The following is a 19,213-nucleotide window of genomic DNA, read 5'->3' on the forward strand; positions in this document are numbered from 1 at the left end:
CAAAAACAAGGTTTACGACTATTTGCAAAGCCACTGGAGTTTTAGATTAATTAGCTTTGTTGCCTTAACGTAGCTAATTCTCAGTGACAATGAACTATGTCTACTAAACACCCGTTAACATCCCTAGACTTTAAAAAATATGTGTCGAAGATAAGTAGAAATGTCAACATTTCTAAATATTTTACTTCAGCAAAAGCCTGAATGTTTGTGTAATTCCGAGTTCCTTCTGCAGAGGATCCTTTTATTTTTATTACTTGTATATGATAAAAATGGTTCCATTTCAGGATTTCAAAAAATTTGGCAAAATACAGAACTGACATAACTTAGAACAATTTAACTAAAACTTTTATAGTGGGAAAAACACAAGAAGGAAATTTTTCAACTGAGTCCATTCCAGTGATTAAAACAAAATTGCATAAACATTTGCTGTAACACATGTGGGTTACTTAGTAGCTCTTTATGCTTATTATGTTCTTTGATATCAAAGCAAAGTTCTAGAAATCAACCACTAGAGAAATGGCATGATTGGGAGGACTGGTGATGTTTAAAGTGCATTTCACAATTACTGCTTGAATTCATTTATTTGACAAATAATTGGCTTCCTACTGTGGGAGACATCATTCTACGTGCAGTGGAAAAAAACAGATGCATTATTTCTTGCAGTGTGCTTTTAGAAGTTACATAATTAATTACATGGATTTGTTTCTGTGGAGATTATTCTAAATGTCTATTGAAAAATAAATATTTTTCCATATCATTTTACCTAGTATTTTCTGGAAATAGGGTTTTGGTTTCTTTCTTTCTTTTTTTTTTTTAATAACATTAAGGAGCACATTTCATACCATATTGGAGTGGTAATGGAACTTTTCTAGTGAAAAAGTCTATGAAATTTCTTTTTTGTGTAATTTTGAGGATTTCTTTACATAACTAAAAAGTTATTATTTTACACAAAAATATGTACAAAGTAGGACGAAGATCTATGGTAATAATTTCTGTGATTCCAAAAATACTATGCTTAGACTGCACTCAGTAAGTCAACCAGGATTTTAGAAGTTAATAACCCTGACGGCCGACTTTGTATTTCTTGTTAACCATATTGTACAGGGTCTGTATCCCCATTTGACTTCAAGATAACTGGGGGTGGGTGGGGAAATCTTTGGGCTGGATTATTGGGAACAAAACTCTCCTTAGCTATGGGAAAAACTGGCCTTGAGAGCATCTAACTACTTTAAATCTCATTTGCCCTCTGAGAAAGTGGGGTAAAAAGAAACCCTAGACTCCAGACTTCTCAAGCAATCTTTTGTTTAAGTCGAACTCACTCTGGTGGTCCTGTGGGCACGGTGGGGTCTCTGCCGAGTTGATAATTCATTTCACACATTTGCACCTGCTCGGCAGCCTCACGGAAAGGGCACAACTACTCAAGAACGTCTTTAAGAAGAACCATGTGAACTTGTACCGGTCAGAATCATTACAACAAAACCTGCTCCGTAAGTATCTGAGTTCGGATTCATAAATAAATTCTCTGCCGTTCTGCCTAGCATTTACGAGAGCTGCATTTTGACTGCAGGAATATTTAACTATTTAAACTTAATACCTTTTACCCGTTTTGCTTCTTTTTGACCCATTACATAAATAACTGGTGTTCAGAGAAACCTTTGACCACAGCCATCTCACTTACAGCAGACAAGACAAAGCATTTTCAAATCTTGCTGCTTTCACTCGAAGAAATAATATTTCCACATGCCCCTTGCTTCCTTAAATCTTAAAAAGAGCTAGTGAAATAAATCTTAACTCTTAAAAGCTCCCTCTGTATTGTTATTTTTTTGACTTGAATAACTTTGCAAGGGTTTTTTTCAGTTTTCGGACAGCACTGTGAAACATATATTTCCCCCACTTCAAAAATATTTATGAATATTTCGAGTTGTAAGAAATTATTAGGTATCAGGCCCTCTTAACATTTCAAGGATCTAAAAAAGAATATAATATATAAAGCCCTGTAGTAAATGTATTTGTGTTAGTAATATATCTTTTGTTTCATGTTGTTTCCACATGTAATTTATTTTCATTTATATATACTCGTGTTTAATGCTTTTGCCTTTTATGCTTCAAGAGGGCTTTTCTAAAGATGTGACCCCTGTGGGGGTCATTGCTTGTCCCCAGCCATGCTGGGGCATGAAGGAATTTATCTGTAGACGCAGAGAGCCAAGGACAGTGTTGTACCAAAGATAAAGACTTTTCCAGTACTGGCTGTGAGGGTGTTTATCTCTGCCTCCTTCTCACTTTTATTATTCCGTCTCATGCCTCTGGTCTGGATGGAAGTATATGTGCCTGCTAGACTAGACACCCCTCTCCCCCCCACAAATGCCAGGAACAAAAAGTGGATGGCTCAGATTTGAGATGCGGCGGGGGTAGGGGGGTGTTGAGAACACCTGCTCATTCATGGGGGGCAGAGTTCAGAGAATGTCAGCTGACAGCCTGCGGTCAGCGCACTCTTCGTGGTGCCGTTGAATCGGCATCTTTTCCAGACATAAAAACAAGTGTCTTCACGCCTGCTTTTGAAGGCAGGAGGGCCATAGAGGGGCCCTAAGTTAGAAAATGAGTCCTTTGCACTCAGAATAACAGATTTCCAGTGACCTGACCATGATCCTTTCTGTTTTATCTGTAACTTACAGATGGGTATGCTTTCTCACAAGATGAGAATGGAATCGTGTCACAGTCTGAGGTGATTCGAGCATACGATACCACAAAGCAGAGACCTGAGGAGTGGTGATGGGACAGGCGCAGCGAGGCGGGGGCTACTGAGACTCGAAAGGGGAGTTCCCGGGTCTTACCGGACCTGCTGACCAATTCCAGTCTGGTCCCGGAAGGCGAAAGTGGATCTGAGCTCATCTCCTTGATCGACCGTCAGATTCGTGTATATTAGACATAAGCACTGTGCAACTCTACTGGAACACCATCTCTTTCAGATTTTTTAAAGTATTTGCTAAGTCTTTGTAAGCAGAAATTGAAAATGACCTTATATCTTGCCAGAATGCTTTCTTCAACTGAGACTCGGTCAGTACTCTTAGGCCGCTACTCTGGGGCTGTAACTAACTAATGGGATTTATTGGCTATACCATAAGGTGACCAACCACGAGAAAACTCTAAAGTGGTAATAATTTATAGGGACTCTTGATATCCAGACTTAGATTTCAAATATGCTGGGGAAAAAAAAAAACCAGCACTCTTCTCTAAGAAACTGACTCACCTTCCTGAGCAAAATTTCTAAACAAGACATTAACAAGTGTTTGTGTCAAAAATTGTCTCGAGAAATGTTTGCCAAAGACGTTCAGTAAGTGTATTTATCATTCAGTAGCCATTTGCCCAGAAATTTAAGAGAAAGTTTACCTCCAGTTATGCTGTAAGATCTGCATGCTTGACTTTTCAAATATAAGAGTGATTTGCAAAAATGAGTATTTCAAGGCATTTGCTACTAAAACCCGTGGTGTTGCACCTTTGGCCTTACAAATGCTTATTTGTTGTTTGTCTTGTTTACTTGTTCACGTTGGAAGGCACATGTGGCTATGGGACTCTGTCATTATGATACTGATTTTTAAACCATATGTATGTCTCTGTCATTTCTGATGAGGGGTTCTCGTCCTCATCATTTAGATTTTTCTAAAAATCTGGCTTCTGCAGAAGATTGAGTGCTGTCATTTTATCTTAATGTTTTCTCTCTCAAGAAAACTATGCTTAGATATTTATGTGAGCTCCCCAGTGCTTCTGTGGAGATGTTTGGAATACCACTGTCGGATAAATGCATGGGCTTTTGTAATGTACATAGGCTCAGCTTTTGTCCTGTGTTTGGGTTCTTTCTACCAGTTCCTGCTAGAGATGCTCACTGCCGTACATAGCACACCCTGTGTTCTGGTAACCACCCTGTACTTAAACCTGAGAATTACTTCACAGCTTGCTTGTCAAGAGCTCCCCCAAATTAGTCACACACTGCTAATTGGGACAAATAAGGAGTACATATTCCCCCTTTTAAAAACAGCTATTTTACTCAAGCCTATAACTTTATGGTCAGAGACACTCTTCATTACAAGTAGATTTTGTTACTATGTTTTTAAATGTATGTTCAGTTTAATTTTTTTTAGCATTTCCAAGTCATCTCCTGAAAAATGCCTGTTTTGCTACCAACAATCAATGGTGAAGGGGCTGTTTAAAAACCACAACCAGTTTTCTATGCTCTTTTTTAAATGATGCTTTCATTAAAAAAAAAAAAAAAAGGAATTCTAGTTTTCAGATACACTTCAGAGATTGAAGCAAACTTTTTGCCTTTTATTCAGAAGCCTGTTTGCCTTTATGTGGACTTACCAGCAAAATAGGTAGAACTTACTCTTTTTAAAAAAAAAAAAAAAGTCAACTAGAATTGCAAGGAGAGGTGATTTTCCAAGTCACTGCTTAAGTTGAAAATTTTCACATTTTTTTACCATTTTTCTTCATCTAGATTTAAAATTAGGTGATATGTCATTTCCTTCTCTGTATTTTTAGTTATTTAGTTACAAGTGTGCCTCCCCCATTTTCTAGAAAGGAGAGAGGTTATAACATACATAATTCTAAAGGGGGCAAGGAGTTGACACAGTTCACTTCCTAGACCGTTCCCATCTGGGGTTCAGGTTAAGAAAATTGCGAATCGAAACACCTAGAAAGACCACAGGTGTAAGGGTCTAAGACCATCTTCAAAACTCAGAAGTCACAGATTCTTTTCTACTGAAGGGATGTTCGGAGCGACTTTCCTGGGCCTCCCTGTGGTGATAGTCAGGGTCAAACCACACAGATCACAAGAATGAGGTCCATCCCTCTGGAGAAACACTTTATCGAGGCTACAGACAAGAGATGCTTCCCTTGGCCTCCACCTCATCAGCGGCATCCTTCTCCCAAATTTCAATATCAAAATATGATGACTATATTAGAACAGAATCTTCTGGCTTAAAAATAATAATAATAATAAAAAGTTTTATATTTATCTTAAAACACAGATTGTTTCTATGGAGCTCTTCAACGTGAGTAGAATACCCATGGTTAATTCATGTGTGAGACCGTGGTCTGAAATATGACTAAGTTAAGTCTTTATTGTCCCGTAGTCCTATTTTTTTAATTATTAAGTCAATTCCTTTGCTTCTTGGGTGAGAGAGGATGCTGGGCAGCAGGGAGTGACCTCCTTGGTAAAACTTAAAACACACCCTCGCAGTCGCAGTGATTTTATAGTGTTAGAGAAAACCTCTGAATTTTTAACCTTCCAAAGAGGGGGAAGAATGTAACAGTTTTACCAAGATTAAAACAGCTGAAGTGACTTTTAAATTGTATTTTCTGAAATAAAGGACACATACTCTTCAATTCAAAAGCCCCTTAGAGGGACTTTGGCAAATGCTAACACCGTCTTGCTTTACAATGTTTACAATTCAGAAAATACTACTTACAGCAGAAAAACCCTCGTTCATTTAACATTGAAAAGCTGGGAGTTGCTTCCTTAATGTTGAATCGTACACAGTGATATTGAGCATGAACTTTCTAAATGTTTTCTATATACATATAAAAATATACTGGTGGCTCACACCCAGAAAGATGCTATTTGGCAGAAATTGTTAGCAGGAGAAGGGTGTTTCTCAGGAATGTAGCAAATTTAAAATGATCTATGTGCTGCCTACTCTCCTACACCCCATTCGGTGTCTGACGTGAGCCTGATTCAGCAGTGTTGCAAAGTTAATGGAAAACCTTTTTCTAATCAAGTCAGGTGAACGTGTACTCTTATTCAATAATATTATTCATTTACATGAATTATATAGTCATTGAACGGAGTCAGTAATTCCTCTTAATGTTCAGGGGGAAAGTGAATTCCAGAAATCATCACTTATTCTGATTATTACGTTTTACATTTTAATTTTGCAGTTTAGCATTCTAAATAACAAATATGAACCTCACATGATAACCTGTTCTGCATTGTGTGCACTGTACATCACTGATAACTTGTCATTTGAAACGTTCTTTCAGGAAATGAATGCTAGTCTAAAAGTAATAGATTGTACATTTGTAGTTTTTAAATTATTTGTAACAATGTCCTAATTATTACCATGCTAAATGATCATCAGTGTATATTTTTGTGCAGTTTCCCTATGACAGTTCTTGGTTCTAAAACTTATTTTATCAAATAAGTCTATATATAATCTTATAAATAACCATTTATAAAATTTATCGAGAAAACACCCACCCCATTCACATCACGTGGACCAGATCTGTGGAATTCTTTTTGTAAATTCATGTAATACCATGCAGCTCGGTGCCTAATAAATGCTTTTTAATGATGAACATTTCTATAACCCTTCTCTAAGAGATCATAATCTGATTTTTCTCGCATTAAAATAACTGAAGTCACTTGTGAGACTCTGTTATACTTTGCTGCATTTTAATTAACCTTCAGTGGCTGTTAAAATGGAATGTAACTTAAACTTTGAAGGAAAGGAAATAAATGTTTTCCATTTTTCGCCTTGATTTATTTTCTGTATGAAAGCAGCTGTGTTTCTGATAGGTTTATGGTTTGCATGAATTAATATTTAAAGTGGCCTAGGCCAATGCATGGCTACTGCTATAAATCTTGATGTTTATTTCTGCCTTATAAAATTCTATCATGGCCTACCTGGAATTTAATATTCGGTGGACAAATTAATTGGCTCTCTGCATCACTTTTTTTTTTAAATAAGTAAATTATTTTACAAACAAATTTGAACAAATTTAATTGCAACTTTTGTTTAGCTTGCCTCTAAGAACTTTTCTTAATAAAGCTCGCAAAACTTCTCAGCAAATAAATCTCCTGTAAGTAGGAAAAAGAGCTAGATTTCATACGTGCTTACTTTGAATGAACAGCAACTTTCCATACGTAAATCTGCTCTTGCAAAAACGTGAGCAGAATATTAAAAAATAAATATTTTTGTGTTTCATGGTTCTAGACTAGAAGCCATAAATGCAGTAAATACTGTCTGTCGTTTGTTTAGCTACTTCAAGCTTCATTTTTCACATTTTCAAGTTTATTAAGTTCAAAAAAAAAAAAGGCAGCCTCAGAAGGCAGCTACTATGGAAAAAATTGAAGTTTGCGTTAAAGATAAAATAGTATTTTCAGCTCCATGAAACTCCATTCCTGCTGAAACTGCTGTCGAAATCGTGAAGCTGCATGAGTGGACAGTGTTGAATCTGTGATTATAGTTTTCTCAGGTTTGTTGATCTCGATGTTCAATGCACTGTGTTTTATAAATAGTTATTAAGGTTGAGTAATATTCAGTTCTCTGCAGTGTTATGTGTCATTGGCCTTTTGTGAATGTGCATGTTTTCAACTGCAAATTTTAAACATTTTGTCCTCTCGTTGTTAAAAATGAAATAAACTGTACCATTACATAAAGAAATTGTTGCAGTTTTAATTGCTGGTTTTAGAAACTAGGTTGCTTTATGAAACCTTCAAAGCCACTATAATTATAGTCTAAGAAGCTATATCCTAGCATTTGAACATTTTGCTGACCTCCCCCATGATGTAGAACATAGCCCTTCCTGGAGTCTAGTTTGGTTAATTAATTTGCCTCCCCCCCCCAATTTTTTTTTTAAATGAAATTCCTGTATTTTGATTCTTCAATCAGAAAAGCCTCATGACATATTTAAATCAGCCAGAAAATCAACAGCTAATTCCTGGCTCCCTCCTTTCCCATCGGATGGTTTTCCTAAGTTTTCCAAACCCACCAAATTTTAAGTTCTTGAGAAAGTGGACAAGTGCAGCCAGTAACATTTGAAGGAAGCAATCCAAAAATTTTATATTAAAATTGTCGTGTGAGCCAAAAGCACGAGAAACCTTGGAAATGAGGCTAATGGCCTCGTCAAAACTAAGCATTGTTTGGCAAAAGAGAAGCAACTGAAGCTGCTAGAATGGGATTAGTTGAGAGAGAGGCAGCACTGGGCAAGCAGTTTGAGAAGCTGCTGGCTTTCCTTGCGAGCGAGCGGCAGCATGTGCCTCGCTGTCTGGGGCCCCATATCCTTTCCCACAGTCTTTTCCAGGGACGCTGATTGGGTGTGGGTCTCCCAGGCAAAACCACAGTGAACCAGGTGTACAGAAGAGTTACCTGGGGGATTACATCCAAGGACTTGCACATTCATCTCCACTCCCCCTTATTACTGACGCCCAGGCTTCAGATGTTTCTAATCTTACTGAAATGCTGAAGGGAGCAGCACACTTGAAATGCATTCTCACAAATTCAGTATGTCAACCCCATTGCACATTTGGTTTTTTATGCCTATTGCGTCTCTAACCTCAGCTTCTATTTTGGCAACACAGAGCCATGCATTTTAATGAGGAAAGACCTTCCTAACCTGGATAATTTCACTAATGGGCTAGTAAAAATTATTGGATTACATTTTCCCATTGTTTTTATTTCAAATGAGAACCATGTATCTAGCATTTCAAATAAGAATCTTCTGTCAGCCTCATTGCAATGGTAACTAATGTTTAATTGCAACTTTGCAATAGCCATATACATGTCGAAATGTGTCAACAGTTTGTTCCCTTAATAGTTTAATACATCTTTAAATTCTTGTTTTCCCTGAACATACGTTAAAGAAGTTTCTTTAGGTTATGCAGAGGTCAATTGATCCCAACCCAATGAAATGAATCAAATTCATAATTGTGGTTGTATATACTTTCAGGAACCTTTTTATCTCATTTTAGAAAATTGCTTATGGATTTAAGTCAATACGGCAAATTCTCCACTACATGATGTAACTAATAATAATAACAGGAATAAGTAAATAGGTGGAGAAAATAAAAGGGAACAATCTACCCATTTGGACAATTAAAAGTGTTGGCTTGAAATGAATAATCATTCTAAGGCAAATTTATTGAATACTTTTTTTTTTAAATTTTATTTATTTATTTGACAGACAGAGATCATAAGTAGGCAGAGAGGCAGGCAGAGAGAGAGAGGAGGAAGCAGGCTCCCTGCCGAGCAGAGAGCCCGATGCGGGGCTCGATCCCAGGAGCCGGGGATCATGACCTGAGCCAAAGGAAGAGGTTTTAACCCACTGAGCCACCCAGGCGCCCCTAAATACGTTTTTCTAAAGCAGATAATAAATGTACAGGTCATGAATACCCCTTGGGGTGGGAGAGCTCTCTACTCCTGGCAGCAAGGGGAAGTTGGCCGGGGATCAAAGGGGGCCATGGATTTTCATGGACTCAGTCCGTCAAACCATGGGCCATTTCCCCTGTTCCCTGCATTCCAATATCAACAGTTACATCTGCCCTCCCCCGGTACTTAGCCTTTTGTTTCTGTTCTAGGGTAGATGATCTGCTTTCTATTATTTATTGTAAACTTACGACACAGCTCCCTCTCCACGAGAATCTGAGTGATTGGAGACAGTGACTCTAACTTATTTCTCAAGACAACCCTCAGCAATAAGGTGCCATTAATATCTGCATTTTACAAATGAGGAAACCGAGACACAGTGAAGATAAGAAAGTGGCCCAGAGTCACTCAGCTTACAATAAGCGACAGAGCCAGAAAACTAAACCAGGGGCTATGATTCCGAAATCCTGCTTGCTAGGTCACTTGCGCTCCTGAGTTTCTCATGTGCAAAGGGGAAAACATTAGTCATCTAATATTTCTATTCAGACTTTATATTATTCTGCATTTCATTCTGTAGCACAAACTCTCCTGACTGTTACAATCCCTTCTATCCATAGGATATGTACGATATTAGTCACTTTTTCCCCAGAAGATTTCCTGAAAAGTAGCTTGGCTGGTTTTTTCCTGAGAAATTAGGCCTTCTAGAAATTCTAGAAATTACATTCAGGGGAAGGGGTGCAGGGGAGAGCGAGCGTATAGTAAGTTATATGTCATAAAGAATGTAGAATTTCAAAACAGCCTGCCAGGGTTCGAATCTTGCTATTAGTGTCTGGCCTTGGGCACAGCATTTAACCTTTCTGCTTTGACTTCATCTGCAAAACAGGCGGGATGACAACCTACTTCAGGCTTGTGGAGATTAAATGTTAGGATTTATAAAGCCACACAGGGTCCTCAGTAAATGGCAGCTGTCTTTTGCATAAGTACCTTTCAAAGTGTAGAACTTCTGTTCTTCAAAATAATTGTGATTTTAGGATATTAGGACTCGAATTCTTTGCAAAAGTCATAAAGCATTAATCAGCCAAATTTCTGCCCATATTTTGGTGTCTTGGCAAGCTGCGGCAAGCCTCTCTTTGGAAATTGCAGGTGATTTGACATGACCCTTGTTCTCTAAACTTTCTAAAATGGAGATGTGATCAACTTGCTTTCCCTCATGGAAGCCTTCAAGGTGCTTCCTTGCATTTGATGTATTCCCACCACCATGGTTTTCAAGATCTCGGAGACGGACCCTGCCCATCTCTCCACCCTCACTCTTTTGAATTCTTTGTCTAGTTTCCAGATTGTTCCTTGTTTATTTATGCTGGTGGGGGCATCTGGGCCATTCCACCCGTTCTTTATTTTGCTTAATACGGTCTTCCCCTCCTTCCCAGCTCTGGTCTCTTCCTCATCTACACCGTCTTTCTCACTCACATCCCATTCATCCGGAGGCTAGGGTCCAATTTTGGGTCCAACACAATCCTGCAGATGAGTGATGTGTTACAGGGCAGCCCTTATGTCCCCTGTCATTGCACGTACCAGAAGAAATTCTAAGAGTTGGTTCGCAGGTTCATTTTCCTCCACAGGACTGAGCTCCTGGAAAGCAGGAAAGATAACGCACTTCTCTCACAGAGCATCTGTAACCCCCTCATCACTGGGACTGGTAGCCATGTCAGAGACCATGGACATAGAGGCTTCTTAAAACAGACCTGCATTTTGTTCATCTTCGTACTCCCAACTTCTAGCACGTTGCCTCCTTAGGTGGTGTTTAATAAATGCTTGCCGAGAGGACAATTTCTGGCAATCAGCAGGATGACCGAATTACCCCGGGTTTGTAAGTATTACAAACTACATATCTTCAGAGAGAAGTCCAAAGACATGCGCTCTACGTCAACAAGTAGGTGGGGCTACGGTTTGATTCCATGTCACTGAGTGCCATGTTACAAGGAAGACACAACATCTCCCTAATTTCGAACAACTTATTGCCCGTTAACTCAATTGCTTGGAGCACCTGGCTAAGGAAGAGGGGGGTGCAGATGTGAACTTTCTGAATTCCTTAGCATTATTTTGCCTAATGGAACCGCTTCCCAAAGAGATGGCAAATAAAAGTACGGCCACTAGAGAAATCTGACCAACTAGATGGTTTTCAGTGGAGATAGCTCTGCCCTCTAGAGGACAGTGTGAAATGGTGTGCGCCCATCTATGGCACCACAGTGGCCGGGCTAGGGGGCTGATGTGCCGTGGGTATTCAGTGGTTGGGACTCAGTTTTAAAAGGAATCCAACAATGCATAGGATGGTCCACCCAACAAAGACTTTGAAATTTCCCACCTTTCCTTTAGGTGGAAAACACCTAATCCCATTTTACCTATAAAGTATCTTTTGCAATGCTTAATATACACTGAATCTTCCAGATTTATAACTACTGTGAAAATCAAAAGGAGATCAGACCTTGCCTTGTTTGGGGGGAAAATCACATTAATGGCCGCCATGCAATTAGGATGGTTGGGCTGTCAGTCTTGCAAACCTACATCGGTCTAGATTTGGAGCTGTCACATCTTGGTGATTCTGTTTAGAGGTTCAAATCTGAGACCTTTATTAGGTCTATTGGAGCTGTGACATTTTGAAATAAATTATTTTCCTTTTCTTTCTCCTTTCTACTTACCATTAAGCCATTGCATTGATTTTTTAAATCATATCTGTAGGAGGTAATATTACCTATAAATTTCATTTACGACTAAAGGGATGGCACAAAGTATTTGTTCTAAGGAGACCTTATTGGGCCCAACAGAGTTGATAATCACTCCTGTAGAGAGAGGAACTAGGCTTCATGCTTTACTACGCACTGGATTTCATGCACAGAAAGGTCAAAACCTCAGGGCAGGTGTCCCCTCGCTGTTGGCATCTAGTTTTGCACACAGCTCCAGTACTGACAAGCTATGGGACTTTGGGCAAGTTACTTCATTCCTCCAAGTCTGTAAGATAAGAATTGAAATACCTCCCTGTTTGCAGTTGTTTGGGAGAGAAAATGAGTCAGTGCATGTAAATATTTACAGTAGTTTTTTTTTTTTTTTGGGACGCCTGCGTGACGCAGTCAGTTAAGCATCCAATTCTTGTTTTCAGCTCAGGTCATGATCTCAGGGTCTTGAGATCGAGCTCCGCACTCAGCCCCACAGAGTCTGCTTAAGACTCTCCCTCTCCCTCTGTCCCTCCCCACCATGTTCTCTCACTCTCTAAAACAAATAAATAAATCTTTAAAAATATGTATTTAGAATAGTATTTGGCTCACAAGAGTCCAGTAGAGATTAACCTTAAAAATATCAAAGGAGAGGTACATAACAAACACAAATAAAACCAGTCTAATGACATGGGAGAGTGCTTCGAGCAAGCTCAGAAATGTGTATCCTTCTCCTGTGAAGCTTTCCTCTTGCCTTTCTCTCCTCTCTCCCTCCCTTTCTTGGTTTCATCCCTTACTTATCTTGGTGAGTGTGGATAGCTGAGCCGTCCAGTAACACATCTTCAGCCAATTTGCAACTTTAAAATCGAGCAGCTCCCTATTTTTCCCTTAGCCATGGGAAAAAACAGGACTTGAAGTCAGAGCTCCTCTGCCATCAGACTGGCAAAGGCACAGTTATCTTCAGACTTGTTCCTCATCTAGAATGCAAAGTGGCAAGGACACATGACCAGTCTCTTCGATCAGAATTCTACCTCTAAGTAGCCTTATTTTAAAAAGACTATTGAGGGACGCCCGGCTGGCTCAGTTGGTAGAGCATGTGACTCTTAATATCGGGGTCCTGATTTCAAGCCCCACATTGGGCTTTGGAGCTTACTTAAAATACAAAATAAATAAATAAATGTAGGTTTGTATTTAAAAAATAAAATAAAAACGAAAATGAAAAGAGCTCTTGAGGGTGACATGTGGTAGCACAAATTACTTTAAACCTGGGTTCCCAAACAACACCCACAGGGGCCAGGTATGTTACAAAATTGAGGCAACTGGGGCAGATTGGGGAGACCAGGCAGGAGGCTGGTGAATGGCAAGCTCCTGGTCTAAAAAGGGCCAGCCTGACCCCAGGGCAGCCCAGGACCCTCTGTGCCCCATCTTCTGAATGTCCCAAGAAGCCAGAAATCCAGACTCTTAGTAGAAATGTTCCAATGTTTAAATCTATAAAATTTCACTTCCCTCCCTGCTTTTCACAAACTTTGATACAGAAAAGAGCTTCTGAATGGAATTCAAAACCAGTGTAGGATTTTTTTTTTAATTTCAAAATATGAAGTGCTAAGTAAATACATTTCCTTTTATTGAATAGCAGAGAGTATCATTAAGAAGATAAAATGAAGTGCTTTGATCTAAAATTTCAAATGGGTTTCACAAAAAACATAAAGTATTTTATTTAGTCTAACCCAGCAGGATATATGCCCAAACGGGTCATCATCAGACATGGAATTCAGCGGCAATTAAGATACACAACTTTAGGTGATTGTGACCAACAGCTGGGCTCTGAACTCCACAGTTATTAACATAAAAAATTTCAGTGTGACTACTAAATAATTAGTACCGTCAATGTGGTAAATACATTAAGTTACAAATCTTTACATTTGTACATAACTCATTTTACAAATAAAGGTTTTAAGACTCAACCGTCCAACTTTCATTTAAACACTAAATGTTGCTGAACAAAAAGTCTGCAATAAATATTCCCTCAGGTGGGTGGGGAAATGCTTTTACATAAGATCTGTGTTACAATGAATTTCCTGGTAAATATTTAAAACTTTAAACTCCTTGTGCGATTATGGAAATCTTATATTCCGGGAAAAAAAAAACACTTATATTTTAAACAAAATTTAGTTATTAATTTAAAAAGTAACTTTTCTCACAATGCTAATGTTATTCATGGTTAAGTTGCTCCCCGAATCATAAATAGGTTGTTCAGCTGTCCCCTCAGGTTGCTGATTTGTTAATTTTTTTTTTAAAAGAACTTTCAATAATTACCATCAGGTGTTTTTCTTTGCTTGTTGATGTATAGATGTGTATTATGACTCACTAAACAACTTAGGTTGAAAAAAAGAACACATAAGCCTTTTCTAAACAGTATAGCTGAGCTGTCCAGTAACACATCTTCAGCCAATTTGCAACTTTAAAGTCGAGCAGCTCCCTATTTTGAATAAAAGTAGCGCAAACTGAAACGTAATAATCACCATGATTTGCAAGCCAGAAAGCAATTCTGTAACACACCCATCCTGTGATCGGAGCCGGGAAGCGTAGGACTAAGAAGGCGCTGTATTTTCCTAGCACATTCCTCCGGGACATTGCTGGGTTCAAGGGAAATCCCTCAGAAGTCCTTGTGGCCATGGCGACAACCCTCCACCTGTCTTCCCGGTTGTCCTGAAGGCTGGATTTATCTCTGTGGCCTGTCAGCTGGAACTGAAGTCCGGACAGCTCTTCCCGGGCAGCGGGGGCTCCTGCTGGAGCGGGTAGGTGAAGTATTGGGGTGACACCAGGAAACCGGATGGCTGAGTCAGGTGGATTTGGTGGCCTGTGGTGTAAGGGGGGGGCGATGAGGGCACCAGGCAGCCTGGCTCTGCTCTGGCAAAGGAGAATCTGCGGATAGAGCCCCCCGTGGAGCTAGAGCTGGTGGCCGTGCTGGACTGCCTGGAAGGTGCCCTGAGGCTTGTGGAGGTCAAGATCATGGGCAGGGTCTCTGTCTGGTAGCTGCGGAGGGAGAAGCGGATGGGCTGCTGTGAGGGCTCCTTGGGTCTCAAGCAGGTGCAGCAATAAACAGCCACCAGGGAGCCCAAAATGATGAAGGCGATGAAGATGGAGCCAACGATGAGGAAGGGAACGTAGACAGGCTCTAAAAGGTAAAAGCAGACAGACACAGGTGTTTGGACAAGAGTCTCTCAGACTCCAGGCAGCTCATGGGTGGGAGGTAAGCAGCTCGGTGTGGCCGCCCTTGTCAGCCCAGGCTCTCCAGCTTGTTACTGGTAATCTCTGAAGTGGGAAGTGAGATGGCAGAATGTTCTTGCTCCTAGCGGGGAGGAAGCAAGCTGATACTGGAGCCTCTGTTAGCAATTAGCCATTACATTGCACATCTGGAAATCAGAAGGAACAGAATCTACCCTCCCGTTCAAGCGCTGGAGGGAGGGGAAGGGTGAGTTGTTTGGTTACCACGACTCTGGGTTTAAATCCAGGTTTTTGGTAGTTTTATCACGGTGGGGCTCTTAGGGCACTGACCCATCTCTGAGGCTGCAAATTCTTCTCCCTTCCAAGAATCTCCAATCTAAGCAAAGAGAACTGAGCCTGTAAGTGAGACCCCCATTATGAGACTAAGGAAAGATGGTGTAAAGAAATCTGTAGTTGGCTCCCCTTAACTGTGTCTGTGATTGCATGGGGAATTGTATCATCTCTGGATACTTCTTCCCAGAAAGGATTTGGGATGCCCTCTCCGGCTGCCACACCTCTGCCCCTCACCTCCACCCCACCCCCCCCAAACTCTGGGAAGGTCAGGCCGAACCTTAGATCATGAGACAGTTCTTAGTGTTGGTGGCTTTCTGAAAGAGCACCCCTCAGAGCAGATCCATTTCCTTCTCTCTGTGCAAGACAGACATCAAATTTCCCACCCCTGAGCCCATCTCCCAACTCCCTGGGGACACTCCCAGTGTCTCCCCTGGATGCAACCTCCAGGGCTGAAGCAAAAGAAAGAAAACCTGCGTTGACAAAGGCCTTACTGTGTGCCTGACTCTGTCTTATGAATTATCTGAATCCAGTCCGTGGAGACTCTTGTAAGGAGGACATGGTAAGCTCTGTTTTCCAGATGTGGAAACATGCTTGGTCTTGACCCTGCCAAAGACACACGAGCAGTGACTGACAGGTGACCATCAACCCGGAGGTTCTGTGGGTTCTTAGACCTAAGCTCTTCCGTCTCCCATTCCCTCCGCCATGTTTAGTAGGCCAGGGGAAAGCCACTGACTAACCACTTAGCTGGCCGGCGGCCGGGTGCTAAGCATTCAGACACTCACTCAATCCACAATCCAACTCCTCTGAGAATATGCCCATGTGAGAGTTGAGAGGAGGCCCAGAACAGTTAAGTAACTTGCCCAAGTTACACAGCTGGCAAGGGACAGAGCCACAAGCCAAGGTTCCTGAGTTCGGTGGATCCCACCTCAGGGAGTGCAGAGATGGCCCCCTTTCCTGCTGGCCCCCCACCCCCGCAACAAAGAGGATTCCGGGAGGATCAGGAAGGTATCCCCACTGCAGACTGTGCGTTGACACACTCCACAGAGCAACCGTGTCCCCGAGGATGAGTGGAGTAAGCCAAGGGGAAGTCTGTATCATTTTTTTAACAGGCGAGGACCCCTTCGCGGTCCCTGCCTTCCCCGAGCATGTTTTCTCCAGAAACCACTTCTCCAACCCACCACATTGGGAGTTTTGACGCTCAAATTCCCAGAGAACAGAATGGAGTTCTAAGGCAGAGCAATCTCCCCTTTCCTCTGGGTTATTACTCTCTTGGCCGGTGGTGCTGGGGCGGAGGGGGTCTCTGGGCACCATTAATTCTCTTTCCCGGGGACCTTCTCTTGACCGCTCTAGACCTTCGCTGTGGAGTTCTGGGGTGTCACCCGCTCTTAGCTCCGCCCGTCCCCCCCCCCCCCCCCCCCCCCGGTTTCCCGGCCATAAAAACCATCGCCTCAAGCTCTAACGGGTTTCCCTGACGTTCCCATTCAGGTGGAAAGCTTTTTTTCTTTTCTTTCTTTCTTTCTTTCTTTCTTTCTTTCTTTCTTTCTTTCTTTCTTTCTGAGGTGTAAAGTTCCTCCGCTGGGGTCATGATTTACTCCGCTCTGAAGTGAGCGGAAATTTGACCCATGTTTTCCGACCTGAGAATAGGGGGCGGGCAGCCCCTGCGACCCTGGTTTCTAAATCGCCACCTCGAGGACCTGGGCATTTCTGAAAGGCGTGACAATAGGGGGTGGGCCAGAGAGGGTAATTCGATGCAGAGAAATGAAAGGAAGTCGGGAGAACGAGGCAGAGGCTTAGGAACGCTACCAAAGATCCACCAAAAAAGGGGGGAAGGGGGGAACGTGGATCAGGTTCCTTGGCCCCATGGGGCTGCAGATGCGCTCCCCACGAGTTGCGGTCTCTGGCCGCCGGCAATCCGGAAACTCCTGGAGTGACCGGGGTTCGCAGTGGGGTGTCCCCACCGCCCTGGAAAAACCGCATCCCGACCTGGAGCTGTCCCCGTAGCTCTTCCCTCACCTCCCGCGCTCCCGGGAGCTCCAGCAGTCTCGCCCAGGGCCACCGGGTGCAAGCCCTGCGGTCCTCGCTGTCCCTTGAAAACTTTCCTGGGGCCGACCCGCGGAGACCGCGTGAATCGGGACTGCAAAGGAATTAGGGCGCCTGACCCGAAACGCGACCACCCGCTCCGCCTCGATGTCCCCACCTCGCCGCACCGCCGTGCGCGGAGCCGGGACCGCCTGGAGCGCACGCGGGCCGACACGCGCGGGCCGCGGGCGTCGGGCGGGGGCCAAGGGCCGGCACTTACGCGCGGTGATGCCGGGGTGCTCCAGCTCGCCGCGGTCGTTGGTGCAGCTTCCCTGCTCCAGCCTGGCGTCGGCCGCGGCGCAGCAGTAGCGCAGCGCGCAGGAGCCGCAGCAGATGGTGGCGTCCAGAGTGTCGAAGTCCTCCGGGCACTGGAAGCCCTCATGGTAGTTGCCCTGCACGTCCACCCAGCCGTGGCAGTATTCTCCGGACTGCTGAGCACCCGCCGGGCTCCAGCGCAGCCAGCCCAGGAGGAGCCAGAGCGCCAGCAGCGCCCCCATCACCGCTGGGCGCCCGGGGCGGCCAGGAGGGGACGCAGCGGGAGAGCGAAGGGCTGGGCGGCAGCGGTGCCGCCTCTCCCGGGGCGCGGCTCGGGCGGCTGGCCCCCCGGCGGCCGAGGCCCCCCCTTGGCGCCGGCTAGCGGGGGCCGGGGAGGCGGCAGGGGCTGCGCCGCGGGCTCGGCAGGCCGGGGGTCTGCATGGTGCGCGGGGGCGAGAGGGCGGGGGCCCGCGGGAGGCGCCGGCGGACGCTGCTGCTGGGGCTGCTGCTGCCGCCCTTTGCGGGTCTCATAGTGCCGCGGGCGCGAAGGGCGCGCCGAACCCTCGGCCGCCTCCCACCCCACTCCTCAAGGGAGCCATCGCGTCCCGGGCTGGCGACCCCCGCGCCGCCCAGCGCCCCTCCTCGTGGCCGTCGCCGGGTCCCTAGTGGAGCCCGAAGGAGGAAGAATTTGCGATCCCCGCGTGCGGGCGCCCGGGACCCGCGGCCCCTCCACCCCCGCCCCTGTCTGTCACGGGAACAGGAGTCGGCCTGGCCGCGGCCAAGTACAAACGGCCTCGGGGCTGCTGACAGCTCTGCCTGCAAGGCGTCCTTTAAAAAGGAAGAGGGAGGGGGGGGGACAGCGAGGGCTAAGAAAGAGTCCGCCCTCCTGGGTCGCGCCGCTGGAGCTAATCACCGCGGGCGCCGTGCGAGCTGCGGGTCCCCGAGGCTCTCGGGTTCGCGCGCCCCCCTCCGCCGTCCCGGGACACCCCCTCCACCCCCACCCCCCGCCCACCACGCTCGCTCTCCCAGGACTGGACTCCAGACCTGCGGGGAGCAGGCCCTCCCCCTACACACCGTGACCCCCGCACCGCCCAGGGATCCCGGTCGAGCGAGGGCGAGGGCTGCGGAATTTCTGCGGCCATCCACGCGCGAGGGCGCGCGGGTGTGGGGGGAAGAGAGGCGCCAGTACTTTGCCTGGATGTAATAAAAAGCGGGCGCGACGACCGAGGTCTGTCGAATCTGGTGTCGCCTGTTGCACAATTCCGGACTCGATCCTGGGACACCTGTTCTAAAGGTTCAGAACTATGATTTTAAGGGGCCGGCAACCTTTGCACGTAGTTTTCCACCTAAAAGTTTCCACTTCTAGGAGGAACGGCACGTTTTCGCTGACAGACGCACACAGGCGCTCCGCCCCCCCCCCCCCGCCCCCAGCCTTCGGGCTGCGGGGTGAGGAATCGCCGGTCACCTCCACCA

At 44.2% G+C, this 19,213-nt stretch overlaps 2 protein-coding genes across 6 annotated transcripts in view; one reads left to right on the plus strand and one right to left on the minus strand.

Moving 5' to 3' along the window:
- The window catches only part of ATP8A1 (ATPase phospholipid transporting 8A1), a 234,741-nt gene extending 227,305 nt beyond the window's left edge, over window positions 1-7,436 (plus strand). For all 5 annotated transcript variants that reach the window (XM_082728770.1, XM_082728772.1, XM_082728768.1 and 2 more), the window contains 2 exons: window positions 1,396-1,487; window positions 2,673-7,436. In XM_082728770.1, the coding sequence (XP_082584896.1) occupies window positions 1,396-1,487; window positions 2,673-2,770 (190 nt within the window). In that variant the 3' untranslated portion in view covers window positions 2,771-7,436. The remainder of the gene's footprint in view (window positions 1-1,395; window positions 1,488-2,672) is intronic.
- Window positions 7,437-13,406: 5,970 nt separating this feature from the next.
- On the minus strand, window positions 13,407-18,554 carry SHISA3 (shisa family member 3). Its single transcript, XM_082728154.1, has 2 exons — window positions 17,706-18,554; window positions 13,407-15,023 (listed from the first exon to the last, which is right to left on the minus strand). Exons 1-2 carry the CDS (start codon window positions 17,980-17,982, stop codon window positions 14,584-14,586), a joined length of 717 nt encoding a protein of 238 aa, XP_082584280.1. The 5' UTR covers window positions 17,983-18,554; the 3' UTR covers window positions 13,407-14,583.
- Window positions 18,555-19,213: the final 659 nt, after the last annotated feature.

This window comes from Mustela nivalis, assembly GCF_964662115.1.
Source record: "Mustela nivalis genome assembly, chromosome: 4".
Taxonomy (NCBI): Eukaryota; Metazoa; Chordata; class Mammalia; order Carnivora; family Mustelidae; genus Mustela; species Mustela nivalis.

Coding starts and splice junctions, on each gene's coding strand:
- SHISA3 (XM_082728154.1), bottom strand. CDS start 17,982: ATGGGGGCGCTGCTGGCGCTCTGGCTCCTCCTGGGCTGGCTGCGCTGG. Junction 15,024..17,705: donor GCACCCCGGCATCACCGCGC/GTAAGTGCCGGC, acceptor TTTACCTTTTAG/AGCCTGTCTACGTTCCCTTC.